Source organism: Benincasa hispida, chromosome 10 (genome assembly GCF_027475165.1).
Source record: "Benincasa hispida cultivar pf3 chromosome 10, pf3_genome.v1.1, whole genome shotgun sequence".
Classification (NCBI taxonomy): Eukaryota; Viridiplantae; Streptophyta; class Magnoliopsida; order Cucurbitales; family Cucurbitaceae; genus Benincasa; species Benincasa hispida.
Window position 1 is genome coordinate 28,814,110 of NC_143487.1, and position 20,851 is coordinate 28,834,960.

General features: G+C 35.2%; 2 protein-coding genes across 3 annotated transcripts; both read left to right on the top strand.

Moving 5' to 3' along the window:
- Positions 1-7,061: 7,061 nt before the first annotated feature.
- On the top strand, positions 7,062-9,650 carry LOC120070775 (Tetratricopeptide repeat (TPR)-like superfamily protein). 2 transcript variants are annotated; one of them, XM_039022659.2, is made up of 2 exons: positions 7,062-7,195; positions 7,302-9,650. In XM_039022659.2, the coding sequence occupies exon 2, from the start codon at positions 7,375-7,377 to the stop codon at positions 9,616-9,618; it is 2,244 nt and encodes a 747-aa protein (XP_038878587.1). In that variant the 5' UTR covers positions 7,062-7,195; positions 7,302-7,374; the 3' UTR covers positions 9,619-9,650. The 2 variants fall into 2 exon arrangements, with proteins under 2 accessions (XP_038878587.1, XP_038878588.1); XM_039022660.2 differs by having other exon boundaries at positions 7,103-8,497; positions 8,591-9,650.
- Positions 9,651-15,663: 6,013 nt separating this feature from the next.
- On the top strand, positions 15,664-16,763 carry LOC120072165 (uncharacterized). The gene is made up of 3 exons (XM_039024574.2): positions 15,664-16,083; positions 16,242-16,467; positions 16,549-16,763. The coding sequence occupies exons 1-3, from the start codon at positions 15,664-15,666 to the stop codon at positions 16,761-16,763; spliced, it is 861 nt and encodes a 286-aa protein (XP_038880502.2).
- Positions 16,764-20,851: the final 4,088 nt, after the last annotated feature.

Consider the following 20,851-nt stretch of genomic DNA (forward strand, 5'->3'; position numbering starts at 1 on the left):
TAATGCTCATACACATCGTTGCAACGCTGCCTCCTCAAATGTAGCTATTGCCTTCAAGCGTTTATCATCACTTCAAGGCATAGCATTGCAACGCTCCTCTGCCTTATGGTACATTAGCATTTTTCCTCTCTTTTCTTCACTTCCTTTGGTCTATTACTCGATTTTGACTCCTTTAAGCCCAATTTTTAATTTGGCTTATTTTGAGTATAATTCACTCCTCGATCATAATTCTTGGAAATCACTAGCAAACACATCAATCTAATAAAAACACATTAAAAACAATCCTAAACCTAAGACAAATAATGCACATTTTGTGTTTCAATATATAAGTGAAGGTATCCTATAGAGTGAGTATGTATAAGATCGACTACGAAATATAATCTCTTTTTTTTTAACACCGTTAATTGAAGAGATTTATATTTCAAACAATAACCATGTAACTCAATCTTAATCCTAAATAAGTTATGAACTCCTATTCACAGGGGTCATCATTTGATTTGTATGGGTGAGAGTGGCCTTAGCTACTCTAACGACTCGACCCCCTAGGACTTAAGTTAGGCCATTACTAAATACATGCATACATGAAACTTAAAACGACAATCTGTTATGGCAAAATAAATGCTAATTAAATAAGGTAAGTTCAAAAGAGTTTCATTAAATTCAAATGTTAAAACAATAGTAGGGTACCCAGAAATCATACAGGATAGTAAATAAGTCTAAAAACAATTCTTAAAAAAGTAAGTTTTAAACATCAAAACTAAAAGTTAGGAGAAACATGAAAAGAACTCTAAATTTCATGATGCGGAAGCGTAAATACTAGTCCCAGTGGCTCGATCACAAATTCCGCTTGTCCATCGCCAGTGCATCTCTACCCTTACCTGAAACAACAACATGAGAAAGAATGAGTATAAAATACTCAGTAAGTAACCCCACTACTAGGGTTAGGCTGGGCATTTATGTCCTCTAGATACCCACCTCTGGTGAAACATATTGCCACACCCCGCTCAAGATTACCCTCATAACTTGGATGGAATGGTGACTGCAGCAGTTACCAACCCTTTTGCTGGCACTTACTGCCTATCTAACCGGTTAAATTTTTCTCAAACCCTGAATACGTATATATCATCAATATACGAACATATTAACTCAGAATTTAACACATTTACATTACACTATTTCGCAGCATTGTTCATACATGAATATTACAACTTAGTGAGCCCCATCAAGAATACTAGTCACTAGACAGACACTAATTAATACAGATCTTCAATTACGCTTCCTTCAACCTTTCTTTAAATGGCAGAGCAGCAGCAGAAAAGTCTTTTGGGAACTGACCGCTACCTGAAAGGAAAACATTTGAAAACATGAGCTAGAGGCCCAGTGAGTGACTTAATAAAAACATAAATCTCATGCTTAAATTGAAAGCTTGAAAACATAATACTGGAACTAAAATATGCCAAGCAAACGTGTATATAAAACCTTTAAAACCATTGTATCTGAAACCTGAACCTTAGTTGAGAATGAACATTCATCGCTATAATTCCCAATGCCAAGCCACGGACAGATGAGACCCCTATGTCGATCTCTTTAAATATACCGATGGGCATCTCAAGCAACTTCCTCTAAACTTAAACATGATAACTACTCTTAAACACCATTAAACGTCATTATTCCCTAGTTGAGAACGAGAATACATCGCTCTAACTCCCAACGTCTGTTACCGACCAAGAGACCCATACTTCGGCCTCTCATGATAGTGCCTACGTGCACGGGGAGTTTTTTTATGTACCGTCAACACCTTAGGTACATTTATTCAGATACCTTCCTTAGCTTTAGTATCCAGCTCACTTAAGCTATCAAGTTCTCGAAGAGCATTAAAAGAATAGTTCTCAAATATAGCATAGAAAACTCTTTAGGATACCTTCCCTACCTTCAGTGTCCTTATTTATTATATTTAGGAATACTAACGCATGTACTTTGACAATCTTAGGTATTTAAAACATAGTACATCAAGCTTCATTCAACCTTAGCTTTAACCCTAATGCATGCTTCATACTTTGTAAAATAAGTTTGCTTAAATCATGTTGAACTAGCTTGTAAAAACCATTAGCATGCGTTAGACATGGAAAACATACTTGGAAAACTCATACATTAGTAAATACCATGTGTTGATCATGCTTTCAATCATAGAAATAAGTTGCTTGGAACCACATAAAATTTAGCATGAGAATAACTTTTCTCAATCCCTCGACGTCATATTACTTACGTGCACATACTTATAACTGAGTACCGTCATATCTTAGGTACTTAACTAGGATACCTTCTCATTGTTCTTCAGTATTCTTAGGATACCTTCTCATTGTCCTTCAGTATCCGTCGTATAACTAGTCATAAACATTTAGTTGAAAACTAGGCTTAGTGCTCAAATCATCATACTAGTTCATCGTGAAAATGGAGTTACTAAAACATGCTGAAAGTATTTGAACAAGATAGCATACTTAAATCATGTCAATTTTCATGGAAAACATGCTTTACTTAGCATGAGAAATAGCTTTAAACATATGTTGCTTGGCACTCCATGTAAACACTTAGCATGAGGAATAACTTCAAAGAAATCATGGTTTCTAAATCATTAAAAAAATTAAATAATCACATAGTCACTCACAGCTCGTCGGGGCTCTTAACGGTTTATACGCCTCTCCTAGCTCTTCTTGGCCTGAAAGGACATAATTCCTAGTTAAATTCCTTAGAATTCCTAGCAGAATACCTCAAATAGTTTGTTTACTAATGGAACTTTCCTCACCAAAACAACATTGCTAGCGAGATAACCATTATGAGTGAATTCATCCTCATGAGCGAGATCAAGCATATCATTAGCAAAACTTCAACCTAGCGATACTTACCACACCAACGAGATTCAGCCCAAATTTCCAACAAGATTTTCTTCTTGAGTGAGATCCTCATGAGCGAGATCCCCATCCTCTTATCTCGCTCTCGCTCTCCACGGTGAGCTGTTTGCTTGTTCTTCCCAAGCAGCTGTCTGCTTATGCACAGATTTTTTGCTTCAACTTCAAAAATTCATAACTCAAAATCCTGAACTCTTTTTAAGAAACATCCTTCTACAAACTTGTTTAGAATCAAGTTAGCAACTTTATCATAAAATTTCAGCTCAAAATTCTCCGTCGTTTGATCTGGAGGTCTAAACTTTCATCATTGGCTCCAATTCAAGCAGCTGCCTACTTGTTTAACAATTTCCAGTTCAAACTTCAAAAATTTATAACTCGATTTTCAGGCCTCATCTTAAAAAGTTTCATTCTACAAAGTTGTTTACAATATTACCTCAAATGTTTAGCTCAAAATGCTTCGTAATCCTTCTTGGAGCTTCAATTCTTCACTGATGGCCTAGATTTACCCGAGAAACGAACCCTTCGTATTTATTTTGCCCCTTCGGCCTTATTCCGTCGATTTTTCCCTTCAGCAGCACAACCACAAAAAATAGACACACAGAAATTTTGAATGCCATTGAAATTACACAAATAGCCTAAGTAGTTTGTCCAAACCGACCCAATGAATTCGACCTTCTTGCTTATATCACCGCCCAAAATCCTGCATGAACCCTCCTTGTGCCACCTTGCCCACTATTGGTGATGAAGGGCTAGGATTTAGAAAATTTTCTTTTGCTAACTACACTCACAATATTACTTCAGCACTACACCTCATTAGATGGTATGGTCTCATCCATATACTTATTATGCATTCCATCATCAAGCATGACCTTCCTTAGCCTAGCCGAGTTTTGTCCTACTTTTACACTTAGCTATCCAAGAGCTTATTTCTTCTTGCTTCCATCTTCTATCCTTCCTAAGACATGACTTCATTTAGCTCATTAGAAAACATCACATTACTTACTCTTACTTAAAGTAATTAGGGTTCAGGTTTTACACATGTAAACTGCTCTAGTCCTCATGGGACACATATGCACATGAAACAAGGAGACTGAGTCCTATCCTACTGTAGTTAAGTATGCCCACTACCTTTGGTGAATCTCGAAGGAGACACAAATTGGTAAATCCCAAAGGAAATACAAACTAGTGAATCCCGAAGGAAATACAAACTGGTGAATCTCGAAGGAAACACAAACTGGTGAATTCTGAAGGAAACACAAAATCTAATGGACATCTAACTAATCAGTAAGGACATTTGCACAGTCTCAACATCATAATTATCACTGTATGAATCTATGACATAATATAAACCTCAACATCATAGCTCTACAACATACACATATACCTCAACATCATGGTTCTACAACATACATGTGTACCTCAACATTATCAGATCAAATACAACCATATGGAAGCACAAATTATCTCATACTAACATTCAAATGTCTATGTGTATAAATAAATAATTCAGATCTCATACCAGAACATACTTTGATCATAGTATACTATCATTCTATCATGCTAACATTCTGCCATAACGTACATTTATCATGCTAGCATACATCTAATGCCTGGCCCGTGGGCAGTTCCAGTAGTAAAATTACTTACCTTGATATTAGGTCAAACCAAAAAACAATTGAATCTTTGTGAAATTCTTGAATCCTTAATCAAGCCTAAACATATACCAAACTTTAAAATTAATAGTTAAGGCCAAATTCCAAACACCCAAATATTACAAAATATTTCCAGATAACCCTACCTAAGGTGTGGTCCAATTCGAATTCACCTTACAAACTTCCAATTTTAAGCCCAAATAATTAGCAAACCAAACTCTTCTTCATCTTGAATGAAATTCTTGAATCAACCCCTTAATCATAATTTAAAATTAGGTTTACATGATTAAAGGTTGAATCAAATACATACTTCACTACCAATGTCTCAAATAAATTATCCATATGTAGCTTCGTCAAAAAAATCACTTCCAAATGACTTTACCAAAATTTCTCAACAACCAAAATTAATCCACAAGAGGGTCATCAAAGCATAAAACTTACCAAAACTCGCTAAAACAAACTCCAACTTCACTGAACAATACTTCAATACCTTCACAGACTTGAATCCAAAGTTGAAACACAGTGGGTATCAACCAATTGATGCCAAAAGTAAATGAATATTCAAGAATCAACCGAAAACAAACCCAAACAGCAGAAATCTTACCCAAATCGATAGATCCAGTGACGGCAAAAGCGAAAAACGCTTGAGCAGTGGTGAACGGAGGTCATGAAGAAGAAACTGACGCGACGGCTTTGAGCGGCATCGGACGGGCTCACGAAAGTGAGGAAGAAAAGGAGGGTGAGGTTTGACTTTTTATAAAAAAAAAAATAATTATTATAATTAAAAAAAAGAAATAAATATAATTACATTTAATTTCTTTCCGTTTTAAAAAGAAATTAATTCCTACCATAATTTCCAATTAGAATAATTTCACGCCAACAATTAAATTCCCGCACTTACACTTGAAGTCCAAAATTCCAAAAATGCCCTCCAACTAATAATAATTACTGAAATTCCAAATAATAAAGTTACTAAAATTACATTATTACTAAAAAAATGTACGGGGTGTTACAACTACCGACTAAATATGCCTAATATTTTGGGAAAGATACCAAGTGAGGAATTGGAAATATAGCTTCATTAGATGGAATTCACCCCTTCCTGATTTAGGGAAAGTAGACAGATTGTTCTAATAAATGCTGACTCCGGAACTTGAACAATGAGGTCTCACTCTCTCTGGCCTGAGAAGGACTTTGTTTATGTTATGACCATAAATAAAATTGTTCATTAGAGGATCAGTGATACTTAAGGTACAAGAGGTAACTACAGGAGTAAAACATTAGTTTGACCCAACTATAATTACGAACAATTTGTGAAAGATTGACTAATAAAATATGGTTAATTTATTGGACACATAAATATATTACAATTCATAGAAGTGCAGTTCTGGGTCTTTAGTGGAATGTCTCATAGTTAATGAATAACGATTAACTTAATTAAAGAGTTTAATTAATTAATTATTGAGATAATAGCTATAAGTCCATTAGGTCTCTCTGTTAGTTCACAGACGGATTAAACAAAGGTCTTAAGTGGAAAGAATTTGAAGAGTTCAAATTATTGAAAGGGGAATTGATTGCATATGATACAAAAATAATATAATTCCATGTGATACAATTAATATAATATATGGTTGATTTTAAATTAGCTTCAAAATTAAACTATATAACATGAGAGTATTAATATTTGAATAAGATTCAAATATTCATTAATATAAATTAAATTTATATTAAAACTATAGGTTATGTGAGAGATACATATTTAGAATATGATTGAAATTAATTAAATTAAATATTAGATATTTAATTAATTAATTTTAATTTAATTTAATTTAATTAATTAATTAATTTTATTAAATTAATTTTTTTTTAACTCTCCTACATTGCAAGAGAGTGGGATAGAGGGAAATAGGAGAGGGACAGTTACCTCTCCTTCTTTGCCTTTAATTGTAGAGGAGTCTACATTTTTTGGAAAAGACTCTTACGTGAAATTTTGAGTTGCTCTCTCCCCCTCAGCTCTCACACAAACTCTTCATCATTCACACAAAGAGAAAGGGTTCTTTGGTATTTCCATCTCTTCCACAAATGATATGGAGGCTCCGCATTAGTCAACTTCCACAAATTATTTCCTTCTCTCGTACAAACTCTTCATCATTTATGTTCTGTTATCGAGTCTGTAAGTCCAAGTCATGGATTGAGCATTAATGGGATGTAACTACAAATTCCTAATTTCTCATCATCCCACAAAAGTAGTAATTCTTTCCCTCTCTAGTATTTAGTAGTAGTGTAAAAATAATATTATTTTAATAAATAAAGACAAAAATGGGTTTAATTTAATGTGAAACTCGTGGACCCTATCCATGATTTCCAACATGACATACTCAAAGTCTAGATACACGATTTTGACTAAAAAATTATGGACTTGGTATACGTTTTTCCATAATCGTATATTAGGTTCACCATTCCTTAATCCTATTTTTTTTCTTCGCATTAAATTAATATTCTTTTGAAAAATAACTCAAACTTACCATAAAGAGAAAAGGATGGATAAAATGTTGAAGTTGCCAAGAATCTTGAAGACGAGGAGAGCTTGAGCGACGAGAAGTAAGAGAGATTACAAAATGTGTGTTAGCACAAAAGGTTAGGTTTTTTAACAGCCTAAAATTTGTCCCATCTTTTGCAATTTGCCCATCGTCTTGCCCACTTCAACTGATTTTCTGCTGAATTTCCATGGGAGAACAAACAGCCATATTTGCTCCATTGCTGAAGCCGTCACGGTGCGCATTGTTGTCGAACTTCACTGGAAAACGCATTTACTAATGCACTTCTCGAATATCCACTCTGGTTTGAGGCTTTCCAATTTGGTTTCAAAAATCAAGGACGCATCAGCTTGCGGAAAATGGCAAGAAGCTCTCCAAATTTACCACGAAATCAGATTCTCTGGAGATCATTTGGCAGAGTCTTGGGTGCTCCCTTTGATTCTCAAAGCATGTTCGAACATTTCTTTCAAACTTGGAACCGCTATGCACGGATGTCTGATCAAACAAGGATGCGAATCTTCCACTTCCATTGCTAATTCCACTATTGACTTGTATATGAAATGGGGTGATTTGGATTCTGCACACCGTGCTTTTGATTCTCCGAGCAACAAGGATTCAGTATCTTGGAATGTGATGGTTCATGGAAATTTCTCAAATGGGGGCGTAATGGCAGGTTTTTGGTGGTTTAAGAAGGGTAGATTTGCCCATTTTCAGCCCAATGTTTCTTCGTTAGTACTTGTAATTCAGGCCTTCCGCGAGCTTAAAATATACAGTCAGGGCTTTGCGGTTCATGGTTATATAATTCGATCTGGCTTTTCTGCCATTCTTTCAGTTCAAAATTCTCTGTTGAGCTTGTATGCTGAAGTCAATATGTATTTTGCCCACAAGCTGTTTGATGAAATGTCTGTTAGAAATGATGTCGTTTCCTGGAGTGTGATGACCGGAGGTTTTGTGCAAATTGGGGAACATGAATATGGGTTGCTGATGTTTCGAAATATGGTGACAGAGGCTGGCATTTCACCAGATGGGGTAATTGTTGTAAGTGTTCTTAAAGCTTGCACCGACTTGAGAGATATTTCACTTGGAACAGTGGTACATGGGTTGGTGATTTTTAGAGGCTTGGAAGATGATTTGTTTGTTGGGAACTCTTTGATAGATATGTATTCCAAATGTTTTGATGTTCATTCTGCATTTAAAGCTTTCAAGGAGATACCTGAGAAGAATATCATCTCATGGAATTTGATGTTGTCGGCATATATCCTCAATGAGAAGCTTTTAGAAGCTGTAGCATTGGTTGGGACAATGGTCGAAGAAGGGGCTGAGAAAGATGAGGTGACCTTTGTGAATGTTCTTCAGATGGTTAAGCATTTTCTGGACTCATTACAATGCAGGTCTGTCCACGGTATGATTATACGGCAGGGATACGAATCAAATGAATTGGTATTGAGCTCTCTAATTGATTCTTATGCAAAATGCAATCTGGTTGAGCTTGCAGGCACACTTTTTGATGGCATGAAGAAGAAAGATGTAGTTGCTTGGAGCACTATGATTGCAGGCCTTGCCTGCAATGGCAAACCTGACGAAGCAATATCGGTCTTCAAGCAAATGAATGAAGAAGTGATACCAAACAAGGTTTCGATAATGAATCTTATGGAGGCTTGTGCTGTCTCTGCAGAATTGAGACAAGCGAGATGGGCTCACGGTATAGCTGTTAGAAGAGGTTTGGCTGGTGAAGTAGCTGTTGGAACTGCCATTATTGACATGTATTCAAAATGTGGAGATATAGAAGCCTCCGTTAGAGCCTTCAACCAAATCCCAGAAAAAAATGTTGTGTGTTGGAGTGCCATGATATCTGCCTTCGGCATCAATGGTCTTGCACACGAAGCCTTAATGTTGTTTGAGAAAATAAAACAAAATGACACCAAGCCAAATGCTGTGACTGCTCTATCATTGCTATCTGCTTGTAGCCATGGAGGATTAGTGGAAGAAGGGCTCTCTTTTTTCACATCCATGGTGAAGAAACATGGAATTGAGCCTGGTTTGGAGCATTACTCTTGCATTGTCGACATGTTATCCCGAGCGGGGAAATTTAACGAAGCATTAGAGTTGATTGAGAAGATGCCTGAAAAAATGGAAGCAGGTGCTAGCATTTGGGGGACACTCTTGAGCTCTTGTAGGAGCTATGGAAACATTGTGCTTGGTTGGGAAGCGGCCTCTCGTGTTCTCCAACTCGAACCTTTGAGCTCGGCTGGCTACGTCCTTGCATCAAACTTGTATGCGAACTGCGGGCTAATGATTGATTCTGCAAAAATGAGAAGGTTGGCAAAAAAGAGAGGAGTTAAAGTTGTTGCTGGATATAGTTTGGTGCATATTAATTCACAGACTTGGAGATTTGTGGCTGGAGATGAGCTCAATCCAAGAGCCGATGAGATCTATTTAATGGTTGAACAATTGCATAGTGTAATGAAGATTGATTGTTTGGAACTTTTTTATGAACTTTTCAACGTTGAGTATAATGGCTAAGAGCGATTAAAACAACACAAAGTTTGAAGAAATTTGAAACGAGGTTTAAATTGTAAAATATAGATTCAAATGAACATGTATTGAATACTCAGGTTATATTATTCAATTAAACAAATTACGAAAACCCATTCAAAATTTTCTAATATATCAATTTTGTGTACTTAAAAAAAATGTTGTTTGGAAAAATATCAAATTTAAATCCTTTGTGACTAATTGAATAATTTTTTCACAATGATTGCAGATTAAATTTTGACAAGTATTGCAATAGGGAAGTGTTTGTAATTTTTAACCTTAAGCGTTTTTAAAGTTGGGCGGTGGGCTAATAGCCCACCCAATATTTGGGGTTCCAACTAAAATAGTTGGAGCCTAAACACCCCTCTTAAATGTTCGATTATTTTGGTCCGTTTCCTTATTCCCCTCATTTTCCTTACTCCTATGTGCTCGATTATTTTACTTCGATTATTCGATCCTCGATGGCTCGTCACACATTTCTCGATGCATGGTCACTCGATACAGCTGCAATCGACACGTGTATACTCGATCATATCGACATCATACCCGATGTTCGATTACTTTATACTCGACTATTTTGAATTCAAAACACGTTTGAAGGTCACTCGATATGCCTGCAATCAACATTTGTATGCTCGATCATATTGACATCATACTCGATGCTCGATTACTTTATACTCGATTATTTTGAATTCAAAACACATTTGAAGGTCATTCAATACCCAACTAGGCCTGCAATCGACATGTGTATACTCGATCATATCAACGCCATATTCGATGCTCGATTACTTTATACTCGATTATTTTGAATTCAAAACACGTTTGAAGGTCACTCGATACCCAGCTTCATGGTCACTCGATATGCCTACAATCGACACGAGTATACTCGATCATATTAACGTCATACTCGATGCTCGATTACTTTATACTCGATAATTTTGAATTCAAAAACGTTTGAAGATCACTCGATTCCCAGCTTCATGGTCACTCGATACGCCTGCAATCGATACGTATATACTCGATCATATCAACGTCATACTCGATGCTCGATTACTTTATACTCGATTATTTTGAATTCAAAACCTGTTTGAGCATGTGACACGATACTCGATTATTTTTCCCCTATTTCGATTATTTTCCTTACTCTCCTTCGTTTTCCTTACTCCTATTAGCGCTCAATTATTTTGCCCTGTTTCCTTCTATCTTTTCTCCTTAGGATTTCACCATTGTTCCCGATCGGCGTCGTTCCTGGTGGGTTTTGAAGCTTCCTTTTCTCCGTTCCTGCCAATCGACTGCCATTGTGGTTCTCTTTGGTCGAATTGAAGAAATCCTTCATAGATCTAGACTACAGTATGTTTGGTAGTCTAGATCTGTGTTTTTCTCTAGATCCGTTATCCGTCCTCTTTCATCTTGCCATTCCGAACTCCATTCTTTCGGTTCTCTTTGCTCTCTTTACTCCAAACGAGGGTTTCCCCTTGCCACTTCTTTCAGTTCTCCAATCTTTTATGTTGTTCCTCATGTCTATCTGAGTCCAAATCATACAACCATGTTGGAGCTCAAATCTTGCTTGGTAAAGGATGGAGATCCTCGTTTGGAGCATGGTAGGGGATGGAGGATGATGTTCGGATCTTGGTAGGGTTACTAGATCCAATGGTAAGTCTTCTTTCTCTTCACCAGCCGATGATGAGCCACTGTATATTTTTTTTCCTTTTTTTTCTTTGACAAAATGTAAGCTTATTTTACTCTATGCTTGATTTCAATGTTCTGTTATTGGTCTTTGATTATCAGTCTCTGATGATCAATGTATCTATTCTGTTTAATGACTGTTTTGTCTGATTATCGCTCTCTATGCTTGATTTCAGTGTTTTGTTCTTGGTATATAATTATTGGTCTTTGATTATCGGTCTTTGATTATTTTGTTCCTATTTCGAGGACTCCTTTTGCATTGCTACTGTTTTTGGTATTTGATTATTGTTCATTGATTATTTTGCTCATATTTTGATGACTCTTTTTTACATTGCTACTAATCTTGGTATATGGTTATTGGTTTTTTATTATCGGTCTTTGATTATTTTGCTACTATTTTGACTGTTTTTGCATTGACTCTAGTAATCAATCTATCTGATTTACCATGATACATCATATTATCCGAAATTCAGAACAAACTTAAGAAAGAATTTCATTGTTTTGAGGCTCGTTCTTACTGTCTAAGAAATACTAGGATAGTTATTGGCTTCCTTTTTTTTTCCAATCTCATTGTAACTATGTATACAGTGGAAGCGAGGAGGATCGATAAGCACTCCAATTCATTAATTTTGGCAGAAAAGAAAATATGCTCAAACAGAATTTAATGAGTTTCAAGAACATACCTTTGAAGAACCGTTGAAATCTTGATTTCCAGCTGCAAGGTTTTTGCAGACCACCACAAGATCTTCCCTACTATTCTCTTGGTGCTTTAGATTGAGTTGTGGAACTCAAAATAAGCTAGAATCAAAGGGAATTTGGAGAAAGCTCACTGCAGCAACCCAAATAAAGAACAAAGAGATTTGCTGCATGGGATGCAGCTCATGCTTGGAGTTATTGAAAGTTGAAGATAATGGGTTCTTTATAAGCGACTTTGAAGATGAAGATGAAAAATCTAATTTTTCATTTTGTGTAATTTTCTATTTCCAAAATATATATTTCGATTTTAAAATCATATTTTATTTTCTAAAATCAAAATTTATTAATTTTATAAATTAATTTCATAAATTAATTTTCTAATAAAATTAATAAATAATTATTTAAACAATTTAAATAATTCTAATGAATTTAATATCCAATACTAAATTAATTTTACACAAATTCATCTTCATATATTTAAATCATATTTAAATATATATTCTCCAATTGCATTTGATTCTAATTTGAATATTTCAAATTAACTTATCACGCTACTCTAGAGCTAATCCATTTTCGAGCTAGTAGGGGGACCTCGTGAACCTACAGATCATGGGCTCCAACGATCCGAGATTAATTGACTAAACTTATTAGACCGATCTAACCCCTATTCATTAACTAATGGGTCACTCCACTAAAGCCCATAGTTGAACTCCCTTCATTGTAGATATATTATGCCCACTCGATATAACCATGATTAGTAAGTCAACCCTTCATAGATTATTCGTAATAACGGTTGGGTCAAGCATCTGTTTTACCCCCGAAATTACCTTTTGTTCCTTAAGTCCCCACTGATCTCCTAATGAACAATTATTTTGTGATCCAATCAACAAAACCAAGCCCCTCTTGGGCCAATGAGAGGGTGAGACCCCCATTCAAGACCCAGAATCAACACTTAAGGGAACAACCTCTCTACTATCCTTAAAAGCGGGTAGGAATGAATTCCATCTTGTACCCTATGTCCCTAGCTATTTATCCGGTCTTATCCCTGAAATGGGAGGTTTATTGAGCCGGCGCTGTTAAGCCAACCCTCACCTATGCAAATCTAAGGATAATTCTAAATAAACAGGAGTTCATAGTTAGCTCAAGATTAAGGTTAAGTTGTCTAGGTCATCACTTTGAAATAGTCAGTCTTAAATAGTAAACAACGTTATAAAGTAAGAGTGACTAATTTCATGGTTCGATCTTGTACAAACCCTTTTGCACAAGGACACCCTCACTTCTCATGTCCCAACATGAACGAATTAGAATCACTTCGTTTGTAGAACTTTACAACTCCTTGTAACAACTACAGAGTGGGTCGCATCCAATAGTGTTATCAGAATAAGGTACTCAATCTTATTCATATACTATAGATCATTTTGACTATTTACTCGAACCTGATCCACCTTTATGTCTGCACATAGAGTTCAAGTACTCATTCAATAGTCAAGGGACTTTTAGGTTTATTGGATTTCTATCAAGCAATACATCTATTCAATAACACCTTTATTGAATTTTTAGAATAAGTTCCATTATTTACAAACCACGAGTTTTAGGACATAAAACCTAACACTATGTTATAACTCTTATTTGGTTCCCAGTTTGTTTGGTTTACTCTAGTTTGATTTCAAGTAGTGGTTCTTAGAGTAGTGGTTTACAAGTATTTTTTTTTATGTGATTGACAGTAGTGAATTGATGTGTTTGGTTCCCAATCTCAATGGTACACTATTCACTTTATTTCACTAGGTGGGGTTTCCAAGGTGTACTTATTACCTCTTTTCCTACTCATGACCTACCCATGAATGAGACATAAACTTTATTTCTCTTCTCTATAAATGAGACATCTTTTCCTTACAACTATGAGGAAAACTCCATCTTCACCACACCATTGTTGTAAGTCCCTTCCCCCTCCTTCTCTTTTGTGTTGCTTTTCACAACTCCTGTTAAGTCACTTTCATTTTTTTCTTTATATTATTACTAAAGCATTTGTTTATTGATTGTCATAGTGTTCAACTTATTAGAGAACAAGCGAAGCTTCACATTTCCTCCTTCTATTGTACGTAAGGTGGTACTCTTCTAAAGCATCTTATATATTTAAAATATTTGTTGAGAATATACTAACTTTTCATTTAAATTTTTTATCTTGTATATTTATAAACTTAAAGTAATTTAGTTATATATTAATTATGCTTTTGCAGTTGATTTTCTTTCAGATATATATTAATCTTTTCTTTCAATTGTTTGTTGATTTTCTTCCTAAATACTTATTAAGCTTCATCAAATTTTTCTTTTTATTGATTTATTTTTCATTGAAAACTCAAGATTTGATCATGAGCCTAAAATGAAACCTACTAAAATCAAGACTATTTTATCAATGAGAATTTTAATTTCCGTATTCATATTCAAAAATGGAATTATTCGACAACATTGCGTGAAATTGAATATGGTTATTGTTGTTGATTAAAAAAAATAATAAGTTGGGTTGATCGACCCGTTTCAAGAAGATTCATCCAAGACTAACTTGATTAAAAAAAATAATAAGTTGAACATATTTGATAAAAATACAAACAAAATTTTATAGCTTCATTTGATATGGTTGAATATATTTGATAAAAATGCAAACAAAATTTTTTATTGATAAATTATTAGTAAAGTAACAACTACTAATTATATCTAAATTAACTGTCTTTAAGGATTAAGGTGAACAAACTTAAAAGTCCGTAGATAACGATTTAAACTTATTTGTTAAAAAAGTAGAAAAGAGAGAATAGTAGTAATAGTAGTAATAGTTCCAAAATAGTATGTAGAGAATATACTTTTACTAATGTACTTTTAAATTTTAGTTCCAAACTAATGTACTTTAGATTTTAGTTCCAAACGCCCCCTCAATTTTATTCAATTACACTCTAAATTTAGATAAAAGTTTCAGTGCTAACATTAAACATTAAACAGTATTGCAAACTACTATTACTACTATTACCAAGCTATATCATACAATGTTGCATACATTTAAAATTCCATGATAAGTATATTCTTGTTTAGATTAAAAGTACATTAGTTTGGAGCTAAAATTATGATATAGCTTAGTAATAGTAGTAATAGTTCCAAAATTGTATGTAGAAAATATACTTTTACTAATGTACTTTTTAATTTTAGTTCAAGACTAGTGTATTTTAGATTTTAGTTCTAAATACCCTCTCAATTTCATCCAATTGCACTCTAAATTTAGATAAAAGTTTTAGTGCTGAAGTTAAACATTAAACAGTATTGTAAGCTACTATTACTACTATTACCAAGCTATATCATACAATTTTGTATGCATTTAAAATTCCATGATAAGTATATTCTTGTTTAGATTGAAAGTACATTAGTTTGAAACTACTTTAGATTTTAGTTCCAAACGCCCCCTCAATTTCATCCAATTGCACTTTAAATTTAGATAAAAGTTTCAATCTTAATGTTAAACATTAAAAAGTATTGCAAGCTACTATTACTATTCTTACTAAGCTATATCATACAATTTTGTATGCATTTAATTATATTTTGTGTAAATTTGAAAAACCCACTCATGAATAAATGTTTCAGGAGTCAATTTTCGTAATCTAGGGTATAATGGACCCCCAAGAAGTAGCAACCATACTAATGGTGTTCACAACTACCCAACGTCAATTACTGCTAATACTAGAGCTGTTACTCAACGACCATAGGAGAATAGAATGCCCGCCACATCACATGCACCATCATATTAGCCAATTAGCATACTTTCGGCTAATCCATGAGTTTGATTTAAGTTGTCGTGAAAGCACGCGAATGGATAGAAGATGTTTTGCCATTTTATGTACTTTACTAAGGACAACTGGTGGATTAGTGGGAACTGAAGTTGTAGATGTTGAGGAGATGGTTGCCATGTTCCTACATATCTTAGCCCATGATGTTAAGAATAGAGTAGTTCGTAGACAGTTCGTTAAGTTGAGTGATACAGTTTCTAGGCATTTCAACTCCGTTCTCAATGTCGTTTTGCGACTACATGAAGTACTGTTGAAAAAACCTTTGCCAATCATAACCTCCTGTACAGATCCGAGATGGAGATGGTTTGAAGTATAGTGAAAGTAAACAAATGTTGGTGCGCTATCGATGTCTAGTTTAGATAACTTATGTATATGAATATTTCATACATTGTGTTCGCACAGGATTGTCTAGGTGCATTAGATGGTACGTACATAAAGGTCAATGTGAATGCCACTGATCGACCAAGGTACAGGATGAGGAAGGGTGAAATCACCACGAATGTTCTTGGTGTTTACGACACGAATGGCGATTTCGTGTTTGTCTTACCTGGGTGGGAAGATTCTACAGCTGATTCTCGTGTTCTTACAGATGCAATATCACGACCTAATGGATTGGAGGTTCTGAAGGGTAATAACTTTCACGTACAACTTTTTGTCGTACATCGTAGTACTCAATGATTGTGATTTCATACAATTGGACATTGTATAGGGTATTATTATCTATGTGATGTTGGGTACCAAAATGTGGAGGGCTTCTTAGCACCATATAGAGGAAAACAATATCATCTTTCAGAATGTCATGGAGGAGGGAATGCATCAACAACTACAAGAGAATTTTTTAACATGAAACACTTTTCTGCGAGGAATGTCATCGAGACGGCATTCGGGCTGTTGAAAGAGAGATGGGCAATACTCCGCGGATAATCATACTACCCCATGCAAGTCCAAACTCGGATGATCACGGTGTGTTTCCTTCTTCATAATATTATTAATCGGGAGATGAATATTGTCAAAATGCCCGAGGACCTAGACAAGGTGGACTCACATTCTGCTACCATTGGTTTGGACGAGATCAATTATATTGAGAGTTCAAACGAATGGACACAATGGAGAGATGAATTGGTACATAATATGTTTTTTGACTCGGAGTTACGTAACAATCAGTAGCTTCATGCTTAGTTTGTGGTTTTTACAATGTATTTTTTCAATTTCATGCATGCGATTTTGTAAATCAATTTCCAAATTTCTTAATATAATTAGATTTACTACCTTATATATTGTAAATAACACTTTGTAAATAACACACTACCTTACAATTTCTTTCTTTGCTACTTAAATTGTACTACAGTGTACATGAAGCAGAATGGCAAGTTCTTCTAGAGCTCCAAAGCACACTTGGATGAGGGAGGAAGAGTCGAAGCTGGTGGAGTGTTTGGTGACTTTGGTTGAATCTGGTGGATGGAGATCAGACAATGGGACTTTTCCCCTTGGGTACCTGGCACAGTTACAGTGTATGATGGTATGATACCTGGCTGTAGAATACAAGGGACCCCCACCATAGATTGTAAGGTAAGGAACCTTAAAAGAACATACTAAGCTGTAGCAGAAATTCGAGGACCGGCATGCAACGGGTTCGGTTGGAATGAAGAATTCCAATGCATGAAAGAGAAGTTCGATGATTGGGTGAAGGTAAAATTTCATAAACATTTTTTTCATTCATCGTCACCCGTTATATTGATCAGTCATACTCTCCATGTAGAGCCATCCTGCAGAAAAAAGGCTTCTGAACAAGTCATTCCCATATTTTGATGACTTAGCCTACGTCTTCGACAAGGACCGGGCAACTGGAGAAGGGGCAGAGACACATAGTGACTTGGCCTCAAATGTGCTAGGGCGTATGTATAAAGGTGCTTCTACTGATGATTCACAGGAACATGACCTGTCACAAGATGAGTTTCATGGAACCTCGACTTGTTTTGGTTCCAAAGGAGGCAATTCATCAAGGGATAGTAAAAGAAAGTATCATGGATATCAGTCTAAGTTGGTTGAGGTTTTTAAGAATACAATGGACTTTGCAAATGATCAACTGAAGTTCATTGCTGAATGGTCGAAAGATCAACGTGCAACAGTGGTTGAGCTACATGCCAAGGTTGCGAATGAATTTAAAGATATTCCAGAACTGCAAACCCGTCAGAAGGTGAAGCTTATGAATATCATATTCCGCAGTGTGCATAATACGAAGAGTTTTTTGTCTGTTCCAGCGAATATGAGATTGGAGTATTGCAAGCTTCTTCTTCTAGACAACGCCTAACCAACTATTTTCATCACCTGCTTTTCCATGTTTAATTTGGACATATCTAAATTATGACTTGTACTTTATAATATTTTTTATGTTTGACTCCGTGCTATTTGATGAACATGAATGTGATTTGGTTTTCTTTTTTTGTTGTTTGTGAAATTTCTCTATCTCTACATACATTAATGTATTGGGCAATGATTAATATCCTTTAAAGAGAATGGAATTGTATTTGTTGCATGCTCACGAAGTTTGATACGCCAAACAAGGTTAAAATTGGTGGAATGGACAATGCAACGTTCAACACATTTTATACAAATTGGTGGAACAAACAATTTTATTAGGTTTATGAAAATATGATATTTCATTTAAATTTTTTTCCTTTGATATACGAAAAAGTAGAATCAATTGTGATATATACTAAGATAGCATGCATTTAGTTTACATACTGTTATAACCTACTATTATAATAATCTGCACCCCAAACACAGATACAAGGGCTACAGCCCTCAGTATCCAATGGTCAACCTGAGAAGGAACATATTTTCACCAGTAGACTTAAAATCTCACCATAAATGAACAAACTAAGAGCAAATTTTTCATAAATTTGAACTATCACATAGACAACAAAATAACAATTAAAAACTAGGAAAGTAAAAAAAAATCAAAATCACATTCATATTATGAATACCCGAGGAAAGTTCTTAGTTAAGTATCCCTTACCTGCAAGTTCTGCAGTAAATATACTTACCAAACCCACTAGTAAAAAAATGTAGGATGTAAAGGTTAGTACTTGGTGGAATGATCATTCACCCATAACTGTAAAACAATAATATCACATTGGGTTGTTTCACTTACCAGCTTAAAAATCAGAACAACAATAAACAAAAAAAAAAAAAAGGCCTTCTTCATCATATTAAGTTTCATTGAACTTTGTATATAAAGTTGGAAAATTTGAATGTAAACTTTCTAAGAAGTTCCCGTGATCTGCAGTCAAGGGAAGGATAACACAGCAAGGATCGTACATGTCCCAAAATCTTACAACAAATTTAAGTGGTAGTGAAACTAAATGCAAATAAGGAAAGTACTTGATAGAAAAGTAGCCAATATCTTAACATTAACAAAACTAAGATAGAAGACTAACAAAAACAAACTTTATTGGAAAAAAATGCATGAATATAAACAAAAAAGAAACTTATAAACAACTAATAGACATACTATTTAGAGTTATAGTATGCAGTCCAATAAATGATGACCTGTATATTCAATCTCATGTATAAATCCAACAAAAAAAGCATAATATACATATTAGTTAGAGTTATATCCCAAAGATAGAGTATTGACAAGAGCATAACGATCAAGCATCATTTTATTTCATTTCTTGCCATCATGTTAGCAGCCAAATAGACGAGCAAAACTGAATACTAAAAAACATTTGAGAGATAGATAAGGAATAGTTGAGAGACGAGAGGAAAAATGAATCTTTAAAGAGCATTTAAGAGACGGAGAGAACAAAAAGAGGGAATAATTGAATGAAGATAACACGATCAACGTGCATTATGGGAAATTTGGACCAATGACCTAATATTTCAGCCCATAATACCAAATGATCCCATTTTTCAAAGAACTGTCAATTGACCCTCTGCTTACGTCATCACGGTATGAGATTACAAAAATGCCTCTCTAGTCTATATGATACCCGTGCGCTCAAACTCAATGGTCATCCCACGCTAAAAATTTTCGTACAAGTGTCGTTCAATCTAGCTCTGCAAAACCATCGTCCATCTACTTCCGTAGTCAAAGTTCTCTACTGTCGTAATCGAAGTTCTCTACTGGGTAAGTGAATTTAATTTTTGTCTTGCATGTTTTGTTGCATCTATTTAGGTGGTTTCGTTTGATCGGTCGTCACGTTTCGGATTGCTAATCCGTTGTACGATTTTTTTGTACCGAGGGTTCGAATCCCTCGCTTCTTTTTGGGTGTGAAGCAGTGTCAAACCAAAATAGTTTTGGAGTTTAATCGATCGCATCTATTTTTTATTTTGGGTTTCGATGTGTTCTGCATTGGTTGAGGATGAATAAGATATAGTTAGAGTCAGATAAGGTATTGGACGAGTTTTACGAGAGCGAGGCGGACGAAAGCAAGATGGGCTAGAGCGAGATGGGTGAAAGCGAGATGGGCTAGAGCGACATGAGATAGAGCGAGATAGGCGAAAGTGAGATGGGCTAGAGCGAGATGGGCTAGAGCGAGATGGGATAGAGCGAGACGAGCGAAATCGAGATGGGCTAGAGCGAGATAAGAGAGAGCACGATGTGCAAGAGCGAAATGAGTGAGATTGCTGAGAGCGAGACTTAACAGTATGTTTTGTTAGTGATTTTTTAGTACGAACCTGTTAACTAATAAATTGATTGTTCATACAATGCAGGAGTAATTTAAGATGTCAAAATCTTTGAAAATTCGTGAAGTTAATAGGTTTCCCGGGTAAGTAACGTGTCTGGCTCACGTTGCCAATGCCAACAAGATTGTAAAGAAGAAGCTTACTGAAAGGCAGTTAGAGATGTTCAAGAGAACAGTTTTTGGTCGCTTTGTAAACACTAACTTGTATTCAACAACCCACTAATACACTATATGTTATTGAGGGAAGTAAAGAAGTCGGAGTGGACTCGATTAGTTTCTTTGTCATAGGAAAGATCGTCATATTTTCTAAGGATGACTTTT